Raw genomic sequence first — 24353 nt, forward strand, 5'->3', positions numbered from 1 at the left:
GAGCGTCTGTGGGTGCTCCTCTAACGGAGACAACTCCTCCCTTCCGACTCCATCGCAGAGAACCCAAAGTTCGAAAGCAACAGAACGAAAACCAACGAAACACTCTTCAAGTGAGGAACCCGGCCAGCGGCGAAATTCTTGCTGAAGGAAAGAAAAAGCGAAAGGTTTTCCGCTACAACCAATCAGATGAGAGATTCTTGGCTCGCCCCTTTCTATCTACCAATCAACATCTAGCTCGATGGGGCAGTCCATTGATACAGGGAAAGGGTCTTTAAATTTTATTAGTACAGCTTCCCTCGCAACCCTCAACCACGTCATTCTAGGCCATCCCACGAACTGTGCTCAAAAGAGGAAAAGAGTGCAACACTTCCAAAGCTGATCAGTCTCGTGGTGAGCAGCGAAACTACAGACTTCCGCAACAAAACCATGGATTCTAGGAGGGACAGGGAAAGAAGAAAACGGGTTCTGGAAGGCAAACTACAACTCCCAAGGGCGCTTGCGCGGACTCAGCGCGCACGGGACGAGGGGCGGACCACTGTAAGGGGGAATGCGAACGATCACGGGGCTCTTTTGAACGCTAGCCCGCAAGGGGGCGGGACCTGGGGCGGCGGAGCAGCGACAGCGTCTGCTCCTGCGTTTTGTGGTCTCCTGCCTCCGGCTTCTCCGCCTGCGGCGTCGGAGGGGGCGTGGCCTACGCAGAGGCTGGTGGGGGTGTGGGCGCCGCGGGACGTGGGTGACGCGTCGCTTTCCAGCTCAGCGGTGTGTGAGGTGTCGCGGCCCCGCCGGCGATTGGCTGTTGAGAGGCGAGTACGCGGCGGCCGTTGGTCGCTGGTCTCACGGAGCAAGGCCCCGGGCGGGCGGGGAGGATACGGGGTGGCAGTGGCGGCGGCGGCGGCTTCTGGAGGCGGGCGTGGACGAGCCGGCGGCCGCAGCAGCGGCGGTCCCCGGAGTCCTGTGAAGCGCCCCTGTCCGCGCGGCTGTGGGGCCCTCGGAGAGGGCTGCCAGGACGCGAGCCACTGAGGAGCCGCTCAGCCAGCGCCACAGCCTTTAGGATTATCGGTCCCATCCTCGCGCTCCTGCTCCGGCTCCTCCATCTTGGCTTCGGCAGTGGCGGCTGCCGGGAGGATGTGCCGCCTTCTGACAGGGGGAAGAAGGAGGAGAAGATGAAGAAGCACCGGCGGGCCTTGGCCCTGGTCTCCTGCCTCTTTCTGTGCTCTCTGGTCTGGTGAGTAGCCGCGACAAGGGAGTCCCGTGAAGGGAGTATAGGGGAGGGAGCAGCCCAGGTCACACCCCCAAGTCATCTTGGCTTTTAGGGTCCGGGTTTCCAAGGCCCCCTTGGAAGGGACAAACCGATTACTTCTGGACTCTCCATCTGACTGGTCTGGTAGTGCTCTGTGCGGAGATTTCCGTGGTGTATTTTGGAATTTACAGAGACTCAGTGGGAGAGAGAGAGAGGTGCCGAGGTAGAAGGAACCACCAAGTGCCTTTGTACTCAGTTCTTCTACCCCTTGGAGACGGTGCAGGGTTTGGGGTTGGGTATTCAGATCGATGGTAAGTAAGTTGCTCCGATTTGCCGCCAGTCTTTGCGTTCTTAGTGTGGTAAGGGGATAAAGCACTTCGGATGTGATACGTTCCGGGCGTGCGATTTTAAAACTGAGTGGTCATGAAGGTAAGAGTAATGTATAAGCAGTAGTTCTCCTGGACAATTCTCGCACAGTGTTTGATCCCAAGTACACTTGGGCCACTGTTTTTGGAAACTTGGGGGAGCGTGTGTGTGTGTGTGTGTGTGTGTGTTATGAAGCACTTTTTCAGTTGGTTTGGTGGAGAGGGTGTCTTAGATGTAGTGTGTGTAGTAGTTTTTGGTAATGTCCCTTAGTAGTGGGAAGGTAAATACTGTATTTTGAAGGCGGGAAGAATGCTTTGTCCCTAAAGCACCCCCCAAGTTTTACGGAGTTTCCGTTTAATCGCAGGCACTTCTGGAGTTTTTTGAGGAGCAGAGAAAGCTTGTAAGTCGAAGGACTGCTCTCACCGTACTTGGAAAAGCCATTCTTTCCTCCCAGGGAATTTCTTCAAAGATATGTGACAATTGACTGAAAACATCTTTCTTTAGTCAAGGCTATTTGCTGTTTGTTATATTAAAATAGAAATTAAGTTTCCTGTTTTGCTTATTTCTGCAGAGCACCAACACTATTTTCATTCTTATGGATGCCTAATGGATTCCAGAGGCACTGAAATTGTAGAGTTGTTGCTCACATAAAATAATACATAAACAAGGGGAAGAGAAAAGTCTCGCCTGGCTGAGGGATTTTGATTGGAAGGATGGTAGAAGTTTTTGAGAACAAAAAAACTTGACTTCTTACCTTTCATTCTGAATCCTTTTAATACCCACCTCCCGTTTTTAGTAAAATCCTCCCCTTTCTACTTACTGTGTTGGGTACGGAGAAGTGCCTGTAAGAGATAAATCCACTTACCTCATTTTAAATTTAAATTTGTAGATACTGAAGCTTGTATTCATTTTCATCTCTTTCTGGGGCTGCCTAGTTATACTCGTAGACTGTATTTTCTTTCCTCTTTTTTCTTGGTCTTGCCCATCTTTAAACCATGTTTTTATTCATCAAAACTTTCTGAAATGGCGAATAAGGAAAAGGTTAACACTTTCATTTAAGTTTAAAAACTAACACCAGTATCTCTGGCTTTTTTTTTTTTTTTTTTTTAAGTTAGATGGTGTAAATGAAATCAAGCAATAGAATGTGATTCTTACAATCATTTGTAAATTTAAGTTAACTCTGCTTCTATTTCTTTTGGGAATTTCTGGCTCTTTTGATTAAGCTAACCCTCAATATGTTTTCTCATCTTCAATCATTAGCTCTAGTGAAGAGCTAATGAATTTCCCTGTTAGGGAAAAAATAGGTTGGCCCGGTATTGAAAGTAGTAATAAACTTCTGTAAAGTTTTTTAACTCCTAGTGAGGAAAATGGATGTGGAGAGTTTAAGAAAAGAGTGTGAATATTTTAAGAAACTTTAGCTTAGGAAACTATTGGGTTAGTTTATTTTGAGATTTGTTTAGACCACCAAATTTAGAGACATTTTAATTATTCTTTAGCAAAACGATTAAAAGGCACTAAAATAGGACATTAAGGCTTAAAGGTTTTTTTTTTGAAGGGTGATGATGAATGAAATTGGGGAAGAGGAGTGGTACGTGGTGATGATTGGCAAAGGGTGCGTTTTTTCTTTGAAGACTCTGCTTTCTTGCCAAGTTGAATTTAATGGCACTTAATGGATTTCTAACTTTTGCTGCAATCTGGTGTGGTATGTCTTTTCCCAACAACCCCATTCCCTTTAACAGAAAGGGCTACCAGCAAGTCCTAGGGTTAGATAAAACGTTTGCAAGAGTTGATGAGTGTCTTTTAGTAGCCACTTTTGACTCTTTTGTTATTCACAAATTGTCTCAAAATTTTGTGATCCATTTGTTTTGAAGATTTTGAGTGCTGTATGTCTATTCTACAGTATTCTAGTTTCTAAGGTTTCCCCTCTCATGCTACCAATATTGCTGGTAAGTTTACTATCATAATTTCATAGATCTTGATTATGTCTCCCCTCTGCTTTTATCTTCCAGCCTAGAGTACTAACCTTAGATTATGTTCACAGAAAAACTATTTCATCTATTCTATGTCATTACTCATTTTTTTTTTTGCTGTTTTTTCCTGTTGCATACTTTATGATTTTTGATCAAGTAGAATAGAGTATTCTAGGCATAAATGCGCTATAGCTGCAGCACAGAGCAATGATAGCTAATATTTACTGACACCTGTCTATGTGTCAGGCACATGATGTTTACTTGACAATAGCACCTTTAATCTTTATAAGAGCCCTGTAAGATAGGTATTATTAATAACTTCCTTTTGCATTTTACATGTGAGGAAGTATGGAGGTTAAGTAACTTGGCTAAGGTTAAGCAGCTGTTAAGCTTTGGAGCTTAAATTTGAACTTAGGCAGCACAGGCTCCTGAGTACCATAGTCCTTTGTAGGTCAGAAGGCCTGTATTTTATATATGTGGCTCCATCATTTACTAGATGTCTGTTCTTTGACATGTTATGTAACTTCTTTGAACCTTAGTTGTTATATCCTCAGAATGGGGAAATTGATCCACTCATACTTCACAGGGTTGTTAGGACGATGAAATAATACAAATGAGAGATCTTTGTAACAGTAACAGCGTATTATGTAAATATTTCATCATAACATTATTCAACCACATTTTTTTTCTCATACTTACTGTGCCAGATGTTTTTATGAGCACCGAAAATCTAAGATAGAGGGTCACCAGCTTGTCTTGGTTTTAACACTGGAAGTCGCATAACCTAGGAATTCCCTGCATTAGTTTCCTATGCCTGCTGTAACAAATTGACACAAATTTAGTGGCTTAAAACAACTAACATTTATTACCTTACAATTCTGTGGGTGAGAAGTCCAAGATATGTCTCACAGGGCTAAATAAAATTAAGATGTCAACTGGGCTGGTTCATTTGGGAAGCTCTGAGGGGAGAATATTTCTATAGAGGCCGCCTGTATTCTGTGGCCCCTTCCTCACATCAGCACTCCAACCTTTTTTTTCATTCCTTATGTCTACTTATGACTGGTCCTCCTGCCTCTCCCTCTTATAAGGACTATTGTGATTACATTGGGTCCACCCAGACATTCCAGGATAATCTCCCTATCTCATAATCCTTAATTTAATCACATCTGCGAAGTCTCTTTTACTATGTAAGGTAACGTATTTAGGGATTAGGATGCAGACATCTTTGAGGGGGGCGCATTATTCAGCCTATACCCTATACCATACTTCCTCAGTCATGGGCAAACTGGGAAAGCTGCATTACCTTCAAGAGGAAAAAAAAAACACAATTAGTGGATATTCTGAGTGTATCCCCTAATTAGTAAAACCTGTGCATGCCCCTTAATTGTTCACACGTTATATACATGTGCCAATATAATAATAGTGTATTAGTGTATGTAATAATAATACAAGTTAGATATTTAAGGAAAATTAGAAAAAAAAATAATTTCCGTTAACGGTGCCTTTTGTTCTCATTAAAATAATAATTTTTAATAAGAGCTACGTGATTGACCTACTAGATTATATGACATTGTAGTATAGAAGAGGAATAGCTTCAACTACTTAGGAGCCAGCCTTGTCATTTTCTTGTTGGCTGTGCTTGCATTATTAAATTCTTTGCAGGACTTTTTAAAAAAGCTGCTTCCCGATGTTGTGAGGGTCAGTTCAGTTAAAACTGAATAATTCCTAAGTCTACCTAACTGGGCAAACATAAACCACAGTGAATCATGGTGTGCTGTAAGTAAAACCTATTGTTTGTGAGACTTCCACTCTTTCCCTGGGTTTCTGCCAATAGTCCTTGCTGTTCTTGATGTGTGACCATCTGACCCTTCAGACCAAGTATGAATCCTTACATTAATCTTAGTAAAACTTATTTTTTTTAAACTAAACAAATCTGTTCTTCCTTCACCCCAAAGGATCATCTTGGAGAAGCTTATATTAGACTTTCGGGAAGAGCTTGACATTTAAACAAGTCTTATACATTTGACAAATGTAGCAGGTACTTACAAAGGTCTTTAGGAATAGCAAAGGAAGAATTCATATCTTACTTATGGTTCTGTCACTAACTGTATGTCTTTGGACAAGTTACTTCTGTGAACCTCAACTCTCATCCATAAAATGGTCTGCAGGATGGATAGTTCACGATGAGAGAATTTTGTTGTAGGCAGAGAGAACACTCTTACCCAGTTATCTAGAGCGTGAGTGTATGTGAGCAGGGATGGGAAGAGAAGCTAGAGCTGGGTTTTGAAGGGATTTGATTATCATGCAGATGAATTCTGATTCTAACCACCTGACAGAGGCTGAGCAAGTGAAGTCATTTAAACTGGAGAACAGGAGCATGAGGTCACGTGGATCTTTTAATTAGATCGATGTGGAGGATAAAGTGGAATGTAGGGGACATACTTTGGAGGCAGGAGGTCCTAAGTCGTGGTCCCACTAGAAGAGAGTTGATATCTAAATCAAGATGTTGGCATTTTTGACCTTAGTAGTAATTTTTCTGAGTATGTCAGACCAGTTTTTATCAATTTAAGAGGTTTATTTCCTGGTTTGTGATTATATTTCTGTACCCTTTTGCTTTTTCTCTCATAATTGCTGGTCTATTAATATGCATAAGTGAGCAGAAAAAAATTTAAAAACTAGAACAATATATAAGCTGTTTTTTTCTTTTTTGAGGTGATGAATAGAGCATATTGGAAATATATAGATAAAACATATTGAAAATTCCCCAGAAAATCTGGAGGAATTTTTTGCTTGTTTCTGCTTCTGTCTCTTAACTTTAAAGGTTCTGAATCTATTTCTTCTCTGAATAATATTTGAAATAAGTAAAATAATAACATAGTCCCACTTCTCCAAATCATTCGATGCCCTTTTTTTTTCTTTCCTTGAATAAACCAATGAAAGATGACCTTTACAAAAATGATTTTTTTAATGGAACTTAATGTGAAAGACTGAGGAAAAAAAGTTTATCTTTGCTCTGGGATATATATTCCAAAGAAAGCACCTGGTATTTATATTTATAAGAGGTGTCGGGTCATACAGTGTCAGATTCCCTTCAGACAAGTTAGATGAAGCCAGCTTGCCTTAATAGGAAAAGGTCTGTGAAAGAAGGTGTGTGACATCTTTGCATAACACCTGAACACTGTGTCCAGTAAAAGATGGCAAATAACATGTTTCATGGTGGTCCTTTATGTTATTAAACATTTGAGGATATACTGGAGTGGAAGCAGGTAGTAGGGTTGACAGGCAATGGAAAAAATAAAAGGTATCAGCTCTTTTGAGCATCGGTTATTTCATTTTTCATTTGTTCATGAACTTGTACATTATTGTTGCACTTTTCTCAACAGTCTGAATGGACAAATGAATCAATATGTATAATTAATACTGTTATGCTTATAACGAAAGGGAAACATAAAAATTTAAGTGCTTTATTATTCTCAAGTCATCTTCAAATAGAAACACGTGATGCTTTTGTTTAGTAGTTTATGCATAACTGGAAAGAGACAAAATCTCTTTACTTGAAACTTATCTACGTGTTTTGGGTTATACTTTAGCACCAGTTTTATGTTACCTGTCTTTGTTTTTCAAGGCCATATTTTAGACTAATTTCACAAGTCAAATTGTACATGTCACAAGGGAATAGGAAATTGCTTTGAATATTTGCAGTATAAGAGTGTTAATCCTTTGGGATAAATTTGTTTAATGCAAGTTTTTTTTGAAAGAAGATTTGGTTTTATTTAGGACTTTATAATTGCTAGTTAAAATTATTTTATATTTTACATGAAAGCGACACCTAGCTTTATTAGAAAGTATTCTGTAACATTAATACGGTTTGTAGGTACTAAGCTAATTTTGTATTATGTAGCGTTTGTAATCTACTGGGGAAAAAACATGTAAAGGCTAAGAATAATGCCTCACATATAGTAAGCACTACTATATAAGTTATTCATTGACTCTAGATACTTTGGTAATTTGTTGAGTAGAAATAAGATGGCCCAGGTTTCAGAGTTAAAAATGGGAATTTATAAATCCACTTAAAATATTATTTGATTATCCACAGTGTATTTGGTGTGGTGAAGGATACAGAAGAATTGTGAGACTTGAGCTCTGTATTAAAGCTGTGTGTTACAATACAGATAGTGGTGTAGTGCTTAAGACGTAAAACTACATCAGAGCTTGGTTGTAGTCCTTCCTTTGCATTATTAATATGAACATTTATTGAGTGATTATTTCTCTTCTAAGTACTAAATACTATTCAAGGTAATATACATTAAATTATTTTATTCTCTGTATCAATGTTTTAAGGCAGACACTCCATTTTAAAGATGAAGAAAGGTGGGCACAGAGAAGTTAACCAGCTTGCCCAAGTTCTCACAGCCGGGAAGCAACAGAGCCAGAACCTAAGAAGGCCAGGTTCTAAGCCTGTGTTCTCTTAACCAGTATGCTGTGCTGCCAGTTGGCTGGTAGATGGTCTCGGGCAAGTTTCTTCACTTTTTCTAGTTAATAATTTTATCTGGCAAAGTGTCAACTTTTTTCATCTGAAATGTGGGTGCCTGGATTGGCCTAGGAAGGAGTGGGCATTGGAATTGTTCATGAAACTTTTAAAAGAAATACACATACATAGGATTCTTACCTTGTAGATTTTGTTAGTAAGTTTGGGATACTCTTATGCATTCAAGTCTGTATTACTGTATTAGATTAACTCAGTTTATTTTTTGTATATCTAACATTCTAAGATACCTGGTTTGAATGTTAGTAAACAACACAGAAAACTGAATTGCATAGTAAATGCTTAGGAGAAAATGAGGGCTAGAGTTCTCAAGGAAGGCTTGACTTGGGTTCAAGGGAAATATGTGGTTTATAAACTCTGCTTCTATGCAAACAGGAGCTTCATGAGCTGAAACAAGATATACTGGTGTTGATAATATGAATAAATGGCTATTTCTTTATGTGTGCATGTGTATGTCTGTATGCCTGCTTGCAGTGGGTAGATGGCACTTAATTGTCAAGGAGAGAGAGAATTATGAATAAAAGAGATAATCTAGTTGATTTGGGTAGGAGTGGTAGTAAACAGACAAGCTTGAGGAGAAAGAGATAGATTTCAGAGGTTTTGGTAGATTTTGCAAGCCAGTCCAAAGAATTAGATAATAAAGATTCAGCAAGAAAAGTGGTGTTGTGAGAACATTATTTTGACATAATTGTGCTAGATTTTTTTTTAGAGGAAAGAGACTTAGAGGGATGAATACAACTGACTTTCCACATCCACAGATGCAACCAACCTCAGGTTGAAAATATATTTTAAAAAATAAAAAATAACAATACAACAATAAAAATACAAATAAAAACAATGTTGTATAACAGCTATTTACATAGCATTTACATAGCATTAGGTTTTAAATCACCTCTAGATATTTATATGGGAGGATATGCATAGATGTTTTAAATCACCTCTAGATATTTTAAATCACCTCTAGATATTTATATGGGAGGATATACATAGGTGATATGCAAATGCCATTTTATATAAGAGACTTGAGCATTCTCAGATAATAATATCTTCAAATCCCGGATCCTAAAAAGCCTTTGGAGTAATTGAGGCTTGTCATAAGAACAACTTAATCTTGGCAGTAGAAACAAAGAAGAGGGTACAATAAATAGAGATTTCTGAGGACGTAACTGATTTGGTTTTGTGAAAGGTTGGCAAGCTGGCAGGAGAATCACTTGAACCTGGGAGGCGGAGGTTTTGGTGAGTCAGGATTGTGCCATTGCACTCCAGCCTGGTCAACAAGAGCAAAACTCCATCTCAAGAAAAAAAAAAAAAGAAAGAAAATTTGGCTTGGCGTTGTCCTCATAAAGCAGAGGTCCCCAACCCCTGGGCTGGGGACCGTTGCTAGTCCGTAGTCTGTTAGGACCCTGACCGCACGACAGGAGGTGAACAGCAGGTGAGTGAGCATTACTGCCTGAGCTCCACCTCCTGTCAGATTAGCAGCAGAACTAGATTCTCATAGGAGCACGAACCCTACCATGAACCGCACATGCTAGGTTCTGTGCTCCTTATGAGAATGTAATGCGCACCCCCCCAACACCATTCATGGCAAAGTTGTCTTCCATGAAACTGGTCTCTGGTGCCAAAAGGTTGGTGACCGCTGTCATAGAGGGAATCATTTTTGAAAGAGATCATTGGACTTTTGAAACAGAATAAAGAAAGGTGCCAAGCATAGTAAAGCTCTGAAAGGAAGGAGGAAACTGGAAAGAGAGATGGAGAAAGATTTAAGTAAGTCATTTGAGTGGTCAACAATGTAAAATGTCTTAGATAAGGTTGAAGAGCTTGAAAACTGAGAAACGGGCCTTGTTTTCAAAAGAGGGAAGTGATTGATAGCTTTTGGGAGTGGAGATTAGTAGATGCTTGGAGAGCTCATAGGCATGAATTCCACACATTTGTTTGGCAGCGAGGGGAGGTAGAAGAGTACTTAAAAAAAAAAAAGTTAACATGTAGAGTAGCTTCGTACTTGTTTGCTACAACCTATTTTACACAGTGCTGCTGGATTTATCTTACATGCAACTTTGATTATGTCAGTCCTCTAATGAAATATCTTTCAAAGGCTCCTTGAAGGATAAAACTTTAAACCTTGATAATTTTTAAATGCCTGCAGTCTGACCCACACCAACTGTTGTAGCTTTATTTTCTACTTTTCCTAATAGGGACTTTGTTTTAGCATGGCTGATCTGTTGGCCTGGTAGTAATTGATTTGAGGACTCTGTAGTTTCTAATTGAAAATTAAGGTAACAAAAGTACTGTCACTTGTGTTTTAGAGGCTAAATACACCGTACCCAATTTCTGAAAATATATTATTATCAAGTATAGGGTATGATTATTTCCAGCATCTTAGAGGACAAATTGTATTGACTGAATTTCTAATGGTAGGTTAAGATATAAAAACAGAACATATCACGTTGTTTACTAAGTGCTTCTCTATGTTGGATCAATGAAATTATAGGCCAATTTAGTGAAACAAGTTTCTAATAGAATTTGATATGTGGAATATTAAGCTAAGAGAATTTAAGACCCAATCCTACATCAGAGTGAAGATTAAAAGTCAGAACTACTGAAATGCAAAGGTTTAATTAGAAACAGGCACTAGAAGATAGAACTTTCTTCAGCTAAGCTGTACAGTTGCATGTGGTTTGACTAAAGACTGTTGAAGTAGCCAAATAGAATAAAAACTGCAAGGAGAAAGAGGTCCAGTGTGCTCTTACCTGTTAGCAGATAGACCAAGCAGAAGACAAGCAACCTTAAAAGAACTCCAGACTGATAATATGGTTTAGAAGAATATCTGTCTTTTAATAAAACATTGTGATGGAGAGAAACTAGGTTGCTTAAGCAAAGGCACTAGAGGCCTGGTGATCTTTTGGTCTTGTTTTATTACCAGTGTTTGACCAAAGTGGCTTCTGTATTATTCACCCATTTCCCACAAGTTTCTCAATACTTAAGGATTTTTGTAATTTTTTTCAGATATCCAGGAAGTAATACTCAAAAACTACAATGTTCACTGTTAATTTTAACCATACTGCCCTAATTGAGTGGCTGGCACTATATTTCTGTACAAGGGATTAGTTTTGAATTTATGTTTAAGAAGCAATTCTTTATTGCCTAGTTTAGTTATTTCTTTTACCACAAAGTCTTTTCTCATTCTTTTTAAAGCTCTGAAAAAGCTTTTCCAATTCATAGTCAAAGTAGGAGCTCAGCAGATCATCATGCTGGCAAGAGGGCAGTGTATTCTCTGCCTTGGAGTTGCTTAGTCTTATGTGAGAAACAAAAATAAACAGTTAATTTCATTTCAGTGTGTATGTGCTCAGGTAGAGATAGCCAACAGGCTGTGAGAATTTAGAGAGGGGCCGCCCACTAACCCCAGATTGTGGAAATCAGGAAAATGTTTTAGTTTCTTACTAGTTTCTTGCCCCAAGAGAGAATTATAGGTATTTTGTTAGGTTTTAGATAGTGGGAGTGGGAGTAAGTACAGAACATTCTTGAAAGAGGAAACAGCATGAGCCAGAGACATGAGACAGCACAGTCTGTGTTCAAGGAACTATTACAGGTAGCTCTGTATCACTGAAGCATAAAGTGAAAGGCAGGGAGAGTGGCAGGAAGTATGAAGCTGAAGACGTTAGTAGAATTGTTAGAGATTTTTAAATAGCATGTGGAGAGAAGCTTGAGTTTTGTCACGTAGTTAATGGAGTCTATAAAAGGTCTTAAGCAGGGGAATGGTAGTGTGATAATTTACTGTTAGATTTTTGGCAGTGTTAATGGTTGATTCGCAGACGTAGCAAGTTAGGAATTAGGGAGATCTGTTAGGAGTTCGCTCTAGGTAAGAGATAAGAGCTTGAGTTGAGGCAGTCAGAATGGGGATTGAGAAATGATTTAAAGAAATTTAGAGTAGAATAAACGAGATGGTCAAGGGAGGGTGAAGGCAAAGGAATAGTCACAGATGTTTTTCAGGTTTCTAGTTTGAGGACTGGGTAGACAGCAGTACCAGATGGTGGGATCAAGGATATGAGAGGAAGAGATTTGGAAAAGGAAGCTAATGTATTCAATTTTGGATTTAGATGTTTTTGAGATATCTTGGAATATGAAGGAAGAGAGATGCAACTTTTAAATGAGCTTTATGTATTGTCAACATTAATGTAGGGTATCACAGAAGGGTTTTAAGGAATGGGCCAGTTAGGAAAAGATAAGGGCTGAAGATAAAAGTTTCAGTAGCCGTCAACTAAAAACCATGAGAGTAGGTAAGTCTCCTATGTAGAATATAAAGGGAAGATTCAGAACCAGACCCTTGGAGCATCAGAATTTAAATAGTGAACAGAAGCAGCATATCAAAGGAGACTCAGAAGCAGGAGTCAGCGTGAGATGAGAAGCAGAAGTGTGTAATTTGACAAGTCAAAAAGGAGGTGGTTTAAGTTAAAACAGCAGTCAGAGGTACCACATGCAGCCGAGGAATCAAAAAAATCTAACTTCTGCCACACCATACTAGTCTGAGTGGCACAGTGAGGGCAGAAACTAGATTTCAGCAGGCTGAGGACTAAGTAGAAGGTGAAGAAGTTGAGATTACAAGTATAAACTACTGTGAAATTTGGTAAGTGAAAGTAGATAGAAAAGGTAGTGGCTGATAATAACTGACATTTCAGTGCATATTCTGTGCCAGGCTAAGCATAGCATATACATTTATTTCAGTTCCTCCTAATAAGTCCATTTTACAATTTTGATACTGAGTTGAGGCATACAGGCTTGCTTACTTGCTTTTTTTTTTTTCTCACTCTGTCCCCCAGGCTAGAGTACAGCAGCATGATCACCACTCACTGCAGCCTTGACCTCCCTGGGCACTGGTGATTCTCCTTCCACCTCAGGCTCCTGAGTAGCTGGGACCAGAGGTGTGCGCCACCATGCCTGGCTAATTTTTGTATGTTTTGTAGAGACGGGGTTTTGCCTTGTTGTCCAGGCTGGTCTTTGACTCCTGGGCTCCTCTTAAATTTGTCCATACTCTTGGATTAAAGTATTAATCTAATTTTTACAAATAAGGAAACTGAAGCTCATAAGTTGCCCATCACTCACCTTGCAAACTTAAATCTCTCTCCAAAGTGTTGGATTTTTCCATGTTGCTACATTTCATGTTTAATATTTTCTATCCAACAGATAAATGAAAAGAAAGGTAAGAAGATAACACTGTTAGATTCACTCAAGAATCGGTAATACTAGTCAAGGCTAGTTACAGCATAATACAAAAATAAAACAACTATCACAAAGGAGAAGTTCTGATTAACTACTTCTTGATTTTCGTAATGGCAACAAGTGATAAAGATGAAGGCCATGTAGTGTAGTAGCTAAGAGGCCCGTGCTTCAGAGTCAAAAAGATCCAAGTTTTAACCCCAGATCCCCACTTACTAGTTGCAGGATCTTGAACAGGTAATAAAACCTGTATAGGCCAGGCACAGTGGCACTTTGCACTTTGAGAGGCCGAGGCAGGTGGATCACTTGACCCCGGGAGTTCGAGACTAGCCTGGGCGACGTGGCAAAACCCCATCTCTTCCAAAAATACAAAAATTAGCCAGACATGTTGGTGCTTGCCTGTAGTCCCAGCTATTCTGGAGGCTGAGGTGGAAGGATCACTTGAGCCCGGGAAGGGGAAGGCCACGGTGAGCTGAGATGACACCACTGCACCCCAGCCTGGGTGACAGAGTGAGACCCTGTCTCAGAATAAATAAATAATGTACAGCAAAATGCACAGACCTTAACTGTATAGTTAGATCAGTTTTGACACATGCATACACATATGTAACTCACACCCTCTCAAGATATAGAATATTCTCATCACCCCAGAAAGTTCTCTCATGTCCCTTTCTGGTGAATCCCCCGGAGGCAAGTAGTAATCTGATTTCTGTCACCATGGATTAGTTTTGCCATTTCTGGACCTTCATCTAAATGGAATTATACAGTATTTACTCATGTGTTTGACTTCTTTTTACTCAATGTAATATCTGAGATTTACCCATTTTGTTTCCTTTGTCATTAATTAGTTCCTTTTTATTGCTGAGTAGTAGTACACTGTGTGAATGTACTACAGTTTGTTTATTCTTCTGTTAGTAGTTATCTGGGCTGCTTCCAGATTTTGGCTATCTAGTCCCGAGTAGAAACTACTAGGGACATGCTTGTACAAGGCTTTTTGTGGACATAGTTTTCATTGCTGTTAAGAAGTACCTAAAAGTAGAATTGCAACTGCTGGAACATGGATATTATATGCTTCTCGATACAATATCCTGAGAAAGTCACAACATCACTATAATATCCTGAGAAAGACACAACAAAGGCTTCTGACTGAGAATACCTAATCTGAATCTGGTCATCATGATACATTAGACAAATCTCACATAAGGACTATACTATCTAAAAAGAAAAGGGACTATAGCCTTCAAAAATGTTAGTGCTGCATAAAATAAAGCTCCAGAACTGTTCCAAATTAAATGATACTGAATAGACATGACAAATGCAGGACATGGTCATAGATTTAATTCTGTATTAGAGAATGGAATTCTAAAAAAGACATTATTTAATTGACAAAATTGCAATATGGACAGTAAATTTTTGTGTCAATGTAACACTTATTGAAGTTGATAGCTGTATTGTAGTTATTCAAGAGAATATCCCTCTTCTGTGGAAATAGATATCACAGTATTTTAGAGGTAAATTACTGGGAGAGAGGAAACAGAGGGAGAGAGGGAGGATGAGTGAGTGAGCATGGGCAAATGACAAATAATGGAACAAATTAAGTAAAATATTAACAATGGGTTGATACAGCTAAGGCATTTGTAGATTTTTTTTTGTACCATGCTGCCTACTCTTCTGAAATTTGAAACTATTTCCAAATAAAAAATTTAAAAACCAGGTTTGAATTTTCTATGTGTGAGATGTTCATAGATCCATTCAAGTTTATTTGTTATCAGTCTGTTATCAGTTTTTTCCATTCCTTATGGCAGTTTTGCTGTTTTTCTAGAAACGTATCCATTTCTCCTGTTGCCAAATATATTGTTATATATAATTTATAATATTTTATAATTTTAAAAATGTTTTCTCTGTGGTTATCTTTTTATTCCATATTTTGTTAATTTCCATTACTATCTTCCATTTATTGATTTTGCCAGAAGTTTGTCTAATACTTTCTTCAAAGAACCGACTTTTGATTTTCTTAATTTTCTTTGCTGTTTTTGTTCTCTATTTTAGCAGTGCCTGTCCATATATCCTTCCTTGTTTCTTTGCATTTGTACTGTCCTCTATCTTTTTGAGTTGAATGATTAGCTCTTCTGTTTTCAGCATTTGTCTTCATATATTCAGAAGCATAATTTTCCTGCTATTGTCTCATCTACATCCCACCAATTTTGATTGGTAGTCTTCTGCTGATTATTTCATAATGTTGTTTCCTCTTTAACCTAAGGATTATTTTGCTACATATTTCTTGCTTCCAGGCTTGGGATATTGTTAGCTGTCTTTTTGTTATTTCAAATTTTGTTGCAGCCTGGTTGGGGAATATAATCTTTTAGAGCTTGAGTTTTTGGAATTTGAGGCTTCTTTTGAGGCTTCAGTTTATGATTGGTATTTGGGAAATATTCCACGTGTCCTCGAGAAGAATGTTTTAATTTGTATTTGGTATAAAATTCTGTATCTTTGATTGAGCTTCTTACATGGAATATAAATATCATTTTGTCCACTTAATCTGTTATTTTGTGAGGTAATTTAAAATAGGCCACCATAATTTTTGATTATTCTCTTTCCACCTGTAGCTTTGCCCGTGGTTGTAGTGTATTTTCTACATTGTTAGGTGCATATATATTTGTAATTCTTTCCTCTTTTTACTCATATATAATAAATAGCTGTCTTAATGACATAATGTTTTACATCTTGTTTGGTTTCTATGTTAATTAAAATGGCTGCTTTGTTGTTTTCATATTTTCTTAAAACTATATGTACTTACTCAAATTTTTAAATGAGTTGAAAATTACCCCAATGTTTCCTAACAGGGCCCTGTATCTAACATAATAATTGGTACTTACTGGGTAATCTTACATGCTTGTAAAGTTTCTTCATTAAAACTCAGAGGAAAACAATTCATTTGAAAGTGACAGACTCCAGTTTAGTTTTATTAGTCAAGCTTAATAATTGCAGACTCCTTCCCTGCGATTATTAAGCTTGGCTCATTTGCATATTAGCATATTCTTTATCGCACATTAATGTCTTTCTAGAATTCATTATTGCATTATTTTGCTAGATTTATTTGATAGTATGATAAAAACAAAAAGATAGCTGGTTCAGTAATTCTGTGCTAGGCAAATGTAAAAAGCTGTCATTGCAAGCCATTGGATATCCATTTTAAAAAGATGGTTTTTTTCAATCACTTTCACATTAAAGAATGCTTTCTTCCGTAAAGAAATCTCCCTTGGCACAATAAAGAATGTTTTCCACTTTCTTAATGAAATCTTCCTTGGCTCTTCAGTTGCTATATCCTTTCGAAAAATTTTCCTGAGTTCCTCTCCTATTCTTTTTAGTAAGGATGAATTGACTTCTCTTTTACCCTAACACTTAACCATTATTTTTTGAAACACATAGTTGTAACATACACCCTTAAAATGGCAGGATGCCTAGAAGTATTAAAGACTGTAGGTTGCCACAAGAAAAACTTTTCACCACACATTCAAGTTGAAAACCTTCCTTCAAGGAAAAAATAGAAATACAATTTCTAAAATGAAAGCAGTAGGTTTAAGAAATCTCCAAAGTCTTTAAACCTAGGCATTCCATTTCTTCTGGTGGTATTTGGGTGCTCTGATAAACTAACCTAGACTGGTTGCCTTCTATTCCTTGTTTACAGCTATCTTCCTGGGATTTCTCTTTCTAGTCACCCTGGGGGTTTCCTTTGCCTCTGTTATCTTAGTATCATATTGCTGTAATTACTGTAGTTTCATATAGATCTAGTCCCCTCATATCAGAATATTCTTGACTATTTCTGGCTTACTTTTTATACAAAAAGTCTCCCTTTTTACCACCTCAGTATGTGGTTTTCAGACTGCTCCTATTATTTTGAATTGTGAAATTGACACTTTTTCCAAGTAAAAAGATTGTCAAATATTGGCAGTTTCAAACATTTCTACTTACTAGAAGATTTCTTGCCAAGTTTCTATCTGGGCACTTTATCGTTTCTATTGTAAATGAGTACTTGTTATGGTTTGAGAGTGTTGATTTGCTTCTTAATTTTATACTTAGGAATATAATTTTTATATCTGGGAATATAATTTTTATACCTGTTCTTTTAACAGGTGATTCTTTTGAATTTTCCATTTATATAAACTCGTCTGCAATTAATGCAGATACCCTCATTATTTGGAACTACAGATAATTTTACTGTCTTTTCCATTTTTATGCCTCTTTTATCTTCGTGTTTTGTAATGCTAATGAAAATGGACATTCTTGTCTTATTTCAGATCTATATAGGTGTCTTTTTAGGTTTCCTCACTATGTATAGTACTGACTTTTAGTTTTATGTATTACATATGTATTTTCCATGTTAAATATATAATTATTCCTGTTTCATTATTGATTCTTGAAACATTGATGGATATATAAGTTTATCAGATGTTTTTCAGTAGCTGTGGATATAATCATAAGATATTTTTCCTTGATATTTTTGCGTAGCAAATCAAGTTGATTTTATTATATTGGACCAATTTTGAATGTCAGAACTGAACTCTACTTGATAATAATTGTGGTATATTTCTCCTTTGGTATGTTCCTAGAGACTTTCTTTTTTATTGTTTTCTTGGTAAGTTTTGCATGTTATTTCTTAAGTACTATTCACCTCTAGTATTCATTTATGTGTGTGCTGTTTCTGTTAGTTTTTGATATCACTGTTAGGTTCTCTATGCAAAAATAATTTGGAAGCTTCTAGGCTTTTAAACAGTTGAGGTAACTTTAGGATTATCTGTTCTTAAATATTTGTTAGAATTTATAAGAACTGTTGCTTTCCGAGGAGGTTAGCTATTTGACAGCTTTCTCTGTTCCTTGTGTCATAATGATCAGATACTGCTTCTGGTGAAGACTTCCCTGTTGTGCCTTCATGGAATTCGTAATGTCTTACTTGGAATGCTGATAATAATGTTTATGTTTTTCTTATGCATATTGATTTTCATCATTAAATTGTTAAAAGGTATTAGGATAGGAACCATCTGTCTGTTTATTGCCTCAAATTCTAGCCCATACAGAAATACGTTGACTTAACAACTCTTCTTCTTTCTTTTTCTTTCTCTTTTTCTGTTTGTCGCTGGTGGTGGTGGGTGTTTTACAGGCTTCCCAGCTGGCGTGTATGTTGTAAAGAGAGTTCTTCAGCTTCAGCGTCATCGTATTACTCTCAAGATGACAACTGTGCGCTAGAAAATGAAGATGTACAATTCCCGAAAAAGGTGCCTTAAATAAAGTTAACATTATAATTTGTGTGTCAGCTTTCCGAGAGTGCCTGAAAACATTCAAAATAAAATAATTTCAAAAATGCTGTGCCATAATTTTTGGTGGAGATTTGTATTTTTCTTTGCTATTACTCAGGTAATTCTTACATTCTGATGGCTCAGAGATATTTATATGTTTATTCTTGTTGCTTGTATTTGGAATTTTGTAACATCCTTAGTCCTATAGTATAGGGTAGTGCATGTTCAGAGAGCTGAAAACGAGTGATTTGTTTTTAATGATCTATAATAATTAGAGTTTTTAAAGAAATCCCAATTTTGCAAATTAAAAACTATTAGAAATGAGTATTCCAGGGAGAATCTACAGTTAGTGGCTTTGTAGTTTGTTTTATGTAATTAGGTGCAGTAAATATAAAGACTCCAAAAAACCTCATGATCTTAAAACATGTTATTTTACCATTTTAAATGATAAATGGTGAGTATTGACTTGATTTGGCTTTTGCCTTTAACTTCAGTGTATTTATTTAAAATTACTGAAATAATTTATATTGATATAAAATATTTATTATTTATGTCTCATTCCTTTCCCCAAAGGAACAACAGTTTACTATCTCTTGTGAAAATGTTCGGACCTTGTTCTGTGGGTATAAATAACACCTTTATATATGCCCACAAATTAATATTTTTATTTCTATGAAAATATCATGTATATATATATATTACAAATTGACATCCCCCTTTCCCTCAGTGATAGCTCATATATCATCTTTTCATGTTGATATATTCTGAATGGCTGCATTTTAATCTTGTTATACAGACATGTTATTTATCAATTGTTTCTTTATTGACAAACTTTTGCATTTTGTTCCCTGCCATGTGTGCACACGTGTGTGTGTGTGTGTGTTTCAACACATATTTACAATTACATACTTGAGGGTTTTCTTTTGCATATTTAGAGTGGATTATTTAAATTTAAGTTATGTTGGATATATTTCTGGGATGGAGCATTTAAAATTTGAAGACTTGCCACGTATCTCCAAAAAAACTATGATTTTATATTTTCACCCACACAGTATGTAAGATTTTGATTTAATCCCCTTTTTGATGAAGCATTTTGCAAACAAATGTCATAAAAATGAATTTAAGCAGAGCATTAAGTGGGAAAGCATATTCTTTCAGCAAACATTTAGATACCTAGTATGAGCTATATAGGCTCAGGTAAACAAAGATTGAATATGAACTTTTATGAAAGTTACACTCTAGAAGGCATAAAGGTATAGAAATTCTAACTCGAATGTATGTCAAAAAAGAGATGAAAGGAAGAGCTTTATGTACCTTCATTTGTCAGATATTTATTGGAGTTTTACTAGGTGCTTAAAACAGTGCTGGATGGTAAGACTAAAATGCTTATTAAGAAATCAAATGAAGTTGTTGAACTGGTGTATTGCACATTTTAAGTGTTGTAGCAATGCGGGGATTGGAGGAAATAGACAATAATCCTGTAAACAAATGAAATTAATTAGAGTCAAATACACAAGTCAATTTTTTGGTTTTAAAGTATGGAAAGAAATGGTCTTCATATTGCTTTATAACTTTTGTAAAACAGTTTTATCAGGTGATCTTTTTTGTTGTTGTTTGTTATATAGGATGAAAGAGAGGGACCTATCAATGCTGAATCATTGGGAAAATCAGGTTCAAATTTACCTGTTTCTCCAGAAGAACATAAATTAAAAGATGACTCTATTGTGGATGTACAAGTAAGCTATGTTGCTTTGATTTTTAATAATATGTCATTTCAAACTACTTCACAAGGTTGAAAACCTCTGTTCGGTCACCATATTGTGTGTGTATTGTTAGTTTTTTCACTTTGAGGTACTCTGTAACTGGACTTAAGATTGCTTACCTGCGAATAGTACTACTTTTGAGTACATGTATAATTACAGATAATAATAATAATAATAAATGTGACTAGTCTCTTGGTAGTAAAGGTTTGAGTGTAAATCCTCGTTTCTTCCTCGGTTCTATTTTGGTTCATTATGATGTATCTTGTCTCTTCAGATTTTCAGTTGTTAGGAAATTTTTTTCTAACCTGAATCACTTGGAACAAAAGGGAGTATTTTTATGTAGAACTCGGAGTATTTTGATACCAAGATTTCTACTTATTATGGGTATGAATAGATAATAGGTTAAAATATGTTTTTTCCCTCTCTTATATTACATTCTGAATATTGTTTACTTTGTGCACCAGACTTTATGAAAAATACTAAAAACTAGTATATATACACCATAAACTGATCAGAATGCTGAGGTATCTGGAAGCCGTTTAACATCAGTAATGGCTGAAGGAACTGGGGATATTTGATTGTCTAGAATATATATACCATAAACTGATCAGAATGCTAATGCTGAGGTATCTGGAAGCCATTTAATATCAGTAATGGCTGAAGGAACTGGGGATGTTTGATCTGGAGGCAGAAGGACTAAGGAAAAACTAAAATCTCGAATATTAAAAAAAGAACACACATTTTAACTCAGAATGAGGGAGAATTCTTTCTTTTTAAAAAAATACAGCCTTGGCTATTCTTTTTTTTTCGTTTTTTATTTTTTAACCTTGCACTTTTTGCAAGAGCCAGGGCTATTTTATAACTTACTGAGTTATCTAAAGCGATAGAATTAGTTTCATTTTATTGGATTCTGCAAGACATTTGTCAAGGGTTTATGCATAGGAGTAAGAGAAAAGTGATACTTGTAGCCCTTACAATTGTATGACTATCCTGAACACTCCTACCATTATTCATAAAAATTTTATTATGATGTAGTAGTGTTCAGATACTTCCAAGTGCTTACCATGTCTTCTATACCTATATTGTTCATTATAGTAGCCACTAGCCACATGTGGCCATTAAGCACTTGAAATGTGGCTAGTCCAAATTGAAATTTACTGTTAGCATAAAATACACATCGGATTTTGAAGACTTAATTAAAAAATAGCATGTAGGCCGGGCACAGTGGATCATCTGAGGTCAGGAGTTCGAGACCAGCCTGGCCAGCATGGTGAAACCCTGACTCTACCAAAAATACAAAAACTAGCCGGGTATGGTGGCGCATGTCTGTAGTCTCAGCTACTCAGGAGGCTCAGGCAGGAGAGTCGCTTGAACTCAAGAGACGGAAGTTGCAGTGAGCCGAGATCACGCCACTGCACTCCAGCCTGGGTGACAGAGTGAGACTCTGTCTCAAAAAAAAAAAAAAAGCATGTAAAGTATCTCACTAATTTTTAAAGTATGAATACACGTTCATATGGTAATATAGTATTTGCTAATAAGGCAGTAGTCCTTTTCTCAAGGCCTCCATCATAAAAATGCAGACGACTATTTATATTTTTTTGTGAATTTCTCAGTATAAATAATTCCCCAAATGATCATACTTTATATTTTCTGGACTACATGCCTTGAGGTTTTTTTCTGCTCTTGTACTGGCCCTTCTTTTCTTTAAGGCCTAGCTCTTCTAATTCATAATAGTCCTTAGTTTCTTTTTCCTTGAGCTGAGCATATTTGTACCTCTCACTTGATATTCATTTATTGAAGCATTTAAACACCTACCGTGTGCTAGGTACTGTGCTAGACACTGGGAATATGAAGATCAAGAGAACATAGTTCTTACTCAGGACATTTATGGTATACTTGAAGAAGAGAGGGAGACATGAATAATGGCAATTGAGTTGTTACAGATACAGTAATAAAAGTGTACAGAGAACAGTGGAGGCATAGAGGAAAGGGAGTAGTTAATTCTGTTTAGGGTTGGTCTTGGAAGTGGAGGTGCTGATAGAGGTTTTCAAATATGAACAGGTGTTAGGTAGATTTCACATTGTGTTTTGGAGGACTGAAAGGCCCAGGACATTGGAGACTAAAGGAGCAGCAAGAATCATTTATTGCTTCCTGGTGTTGTTACTTGAACATATATTGTTGCTTATTGATACACATTATTTCCTAAACTGCTCAGGGTCAAGAACTATGTATTGTACTGTTTTGTACTTGTCCATAGGGTTTCTTTGTTGCTACTAGCGTTCATCAATTAGAGAAGACAGAAATCTTTGTAGCTCCTGATGCAAAGTAGGAAATAGGTAGGGAGAAAGTTCTTTCCTAGTTTATGAAATGCCATGAAACAATGTGTAGGGCCTGTATTTTCATATGAAATATATTCCTTAGGGTGGTAATATTGGAAGAAAGGATTTTTATAAAAGTACTTTTTTAGTGAACATTTTTTATATTGTCATTTTTCAGAAATGCTTTCCATAAATGCCTATTCTGCTAAAGAGATGATATATTAATCTCAACATTTAATTTAGTTGGCTTTTTTTTTTAAACAGAATACAGAGTCAAAAAAGTTAAGTCCACCGGTGGTGGAGACACTCCCTACAGTTGATTTGCATGAAGAGTCTTCCAATGCAGTTGTGGACAGTGAAACTGTTGAAAATATTTCCAGCTCATCTACCTCAGAAATCACTCCAATCTCAAAGCTTGAGTAAGTCATTACAAAAAACAAACACAAAAAAGAATCTCCTTAGTTAGTGATAGAAAGATTTCTTTAAAAGATAAAGCAGCTTGCTACTCAAGTTTGAAGTTTAGGCTATATAGCAGACCTAAATTAAATTACAGTTACTGTGTTTTGTGTGCATGTGTGTGCATGCCTTTGTGTGTTTTGAATGTAATGATTTTATAACAAGTTTATTTAGCTAACTAACTCAATGAAGTTGATAGATCCCAAGTGTGAAATCTCTATATAGTCTAAGCAAAGTAAGGTTCTACTTAGGAAACAGTGCTTATTTGAATTATCTTCCCTGTAATTATCAACTCAAATGTCAGGTTGTTCATTTCCATTAAGTATCACTGCCATTTCATTCATTTTTATGTCTTCGTGTGAATTGCTACCTTTTTCAAACTTGATAATAAATATTCAGAGTGTTTGGGTTTAAGTGATCCTTAAATTAGAAAATTTGTTAGATACTTCTCCTAGCTCCTTCCTGCAACAGTCCAAAGAACAAAACGAAACGTCCTTCTCTTAATACTACATAAGCATTTCCTTTATCAAATGAGTTAATATAAATAAAGTGCAAGAAGAATAACTGGTACATAGGATAAATGTGTCCGTTAATATCACCCTTGCTTCTCAAGAATGTAAGGGCCTGGGTTGAAGGAGTTGCACAAGGTGTTATGGTTACCAGCTAGGAGCATGTCTCAGTACGGGCCAGGGAACAGAAGACATGTTGATAAATAATGATAGTATTTTAACTTTAATGATAGTATTTTAAATTTAAATGATTCCGAAGGAACTTAAGGCTAGATACCACATATCTGAACAGTGAATTCTATACTCCCATTATATTAAACATGACTGATTAATGAAATGGAGGTGAGGCAGGGGTAAAAATGAAATTCTAAGAACACCTTAAAATTTTAGTGAAATGTCTTGAGATAATGACTTTTGAAGGATGCCATAAGTAACAACTTTAATGCTGGTAGAATTAATATAGTAACATGGAAATTAAACTTTAGAGAAGATACAGTGAGAATAAGTAATTTTTAAAAATCTTATTTTTGATACGACCAAATATTAACCTCTAATATTTTAATATTTGGTAGGTAGTTATTTAGAAGCTGAGGACAATAACAGATCAAGTCAGCAATTGACTTGACATGATTTAAAATTTTCTTTCTTTGGTTTACATTATGTTTTGGAAATCACTAATA

The 24353-nt window shown here is 36.7% G+C and overlaps 1 protein-coding gene across 6 annotated transcripts in view; it reads left to right on the top strand.

Annotated features, from left to right (window-relative positions):
• Positions 1 to 237: 237 nt before the first annotated feature.
• SUCO (SUN domain containing ossification factor) overlaps positions 238 to 24353 on the top strand; it is an 81877-nt gene continuing 57761 nt past the window's right edge. For 3 of the 6 annotated variants that reach the window (XR_006698295.3, XM_045392837.2, XM_045392840.2), the window contains exons 1-4: positions 238 to 803; positions 18492 to 18606; positions 20253 to 20363; positions 22973 to 23127. Coding sequence is in view for 4 of the 6 variants with exons in the window: in XM_045392837.2 (XP_045248772.1) it covers positions 427 to 803; positions 18492 to 18606; positions 20253 to 20363; positions 22973 to 23127 (758 nt within the window). In the remaining 2 variants the exon portion in view is untranslated. Of the gene's footprint in view, positions 1226 to 18491; positions 18607 to 20252; positions 20364 to 22972; positions 23128 to 24353 lie in introns of all 6 variants that reach the window. The other 3 variants (XM_005540009.5, XM_065526182.2, XM_015445497.4) reach the window with 1 other exon arrangement.

The sequence above is a fragment of the Macaca fascicularis genome, chromosome 1 (genome assembly GCF_037993035.2).
Source record: "Macaca fascicularis isolate 582-1 chromosome 1, T2T-MFA8v1.1".
Classification (NCBI taxonomy): Eukaryota; Metazoa; Chordata; class Mammalia; order Primates; family Cercopithecidae; genus Macaca; species Macaca fascicularis.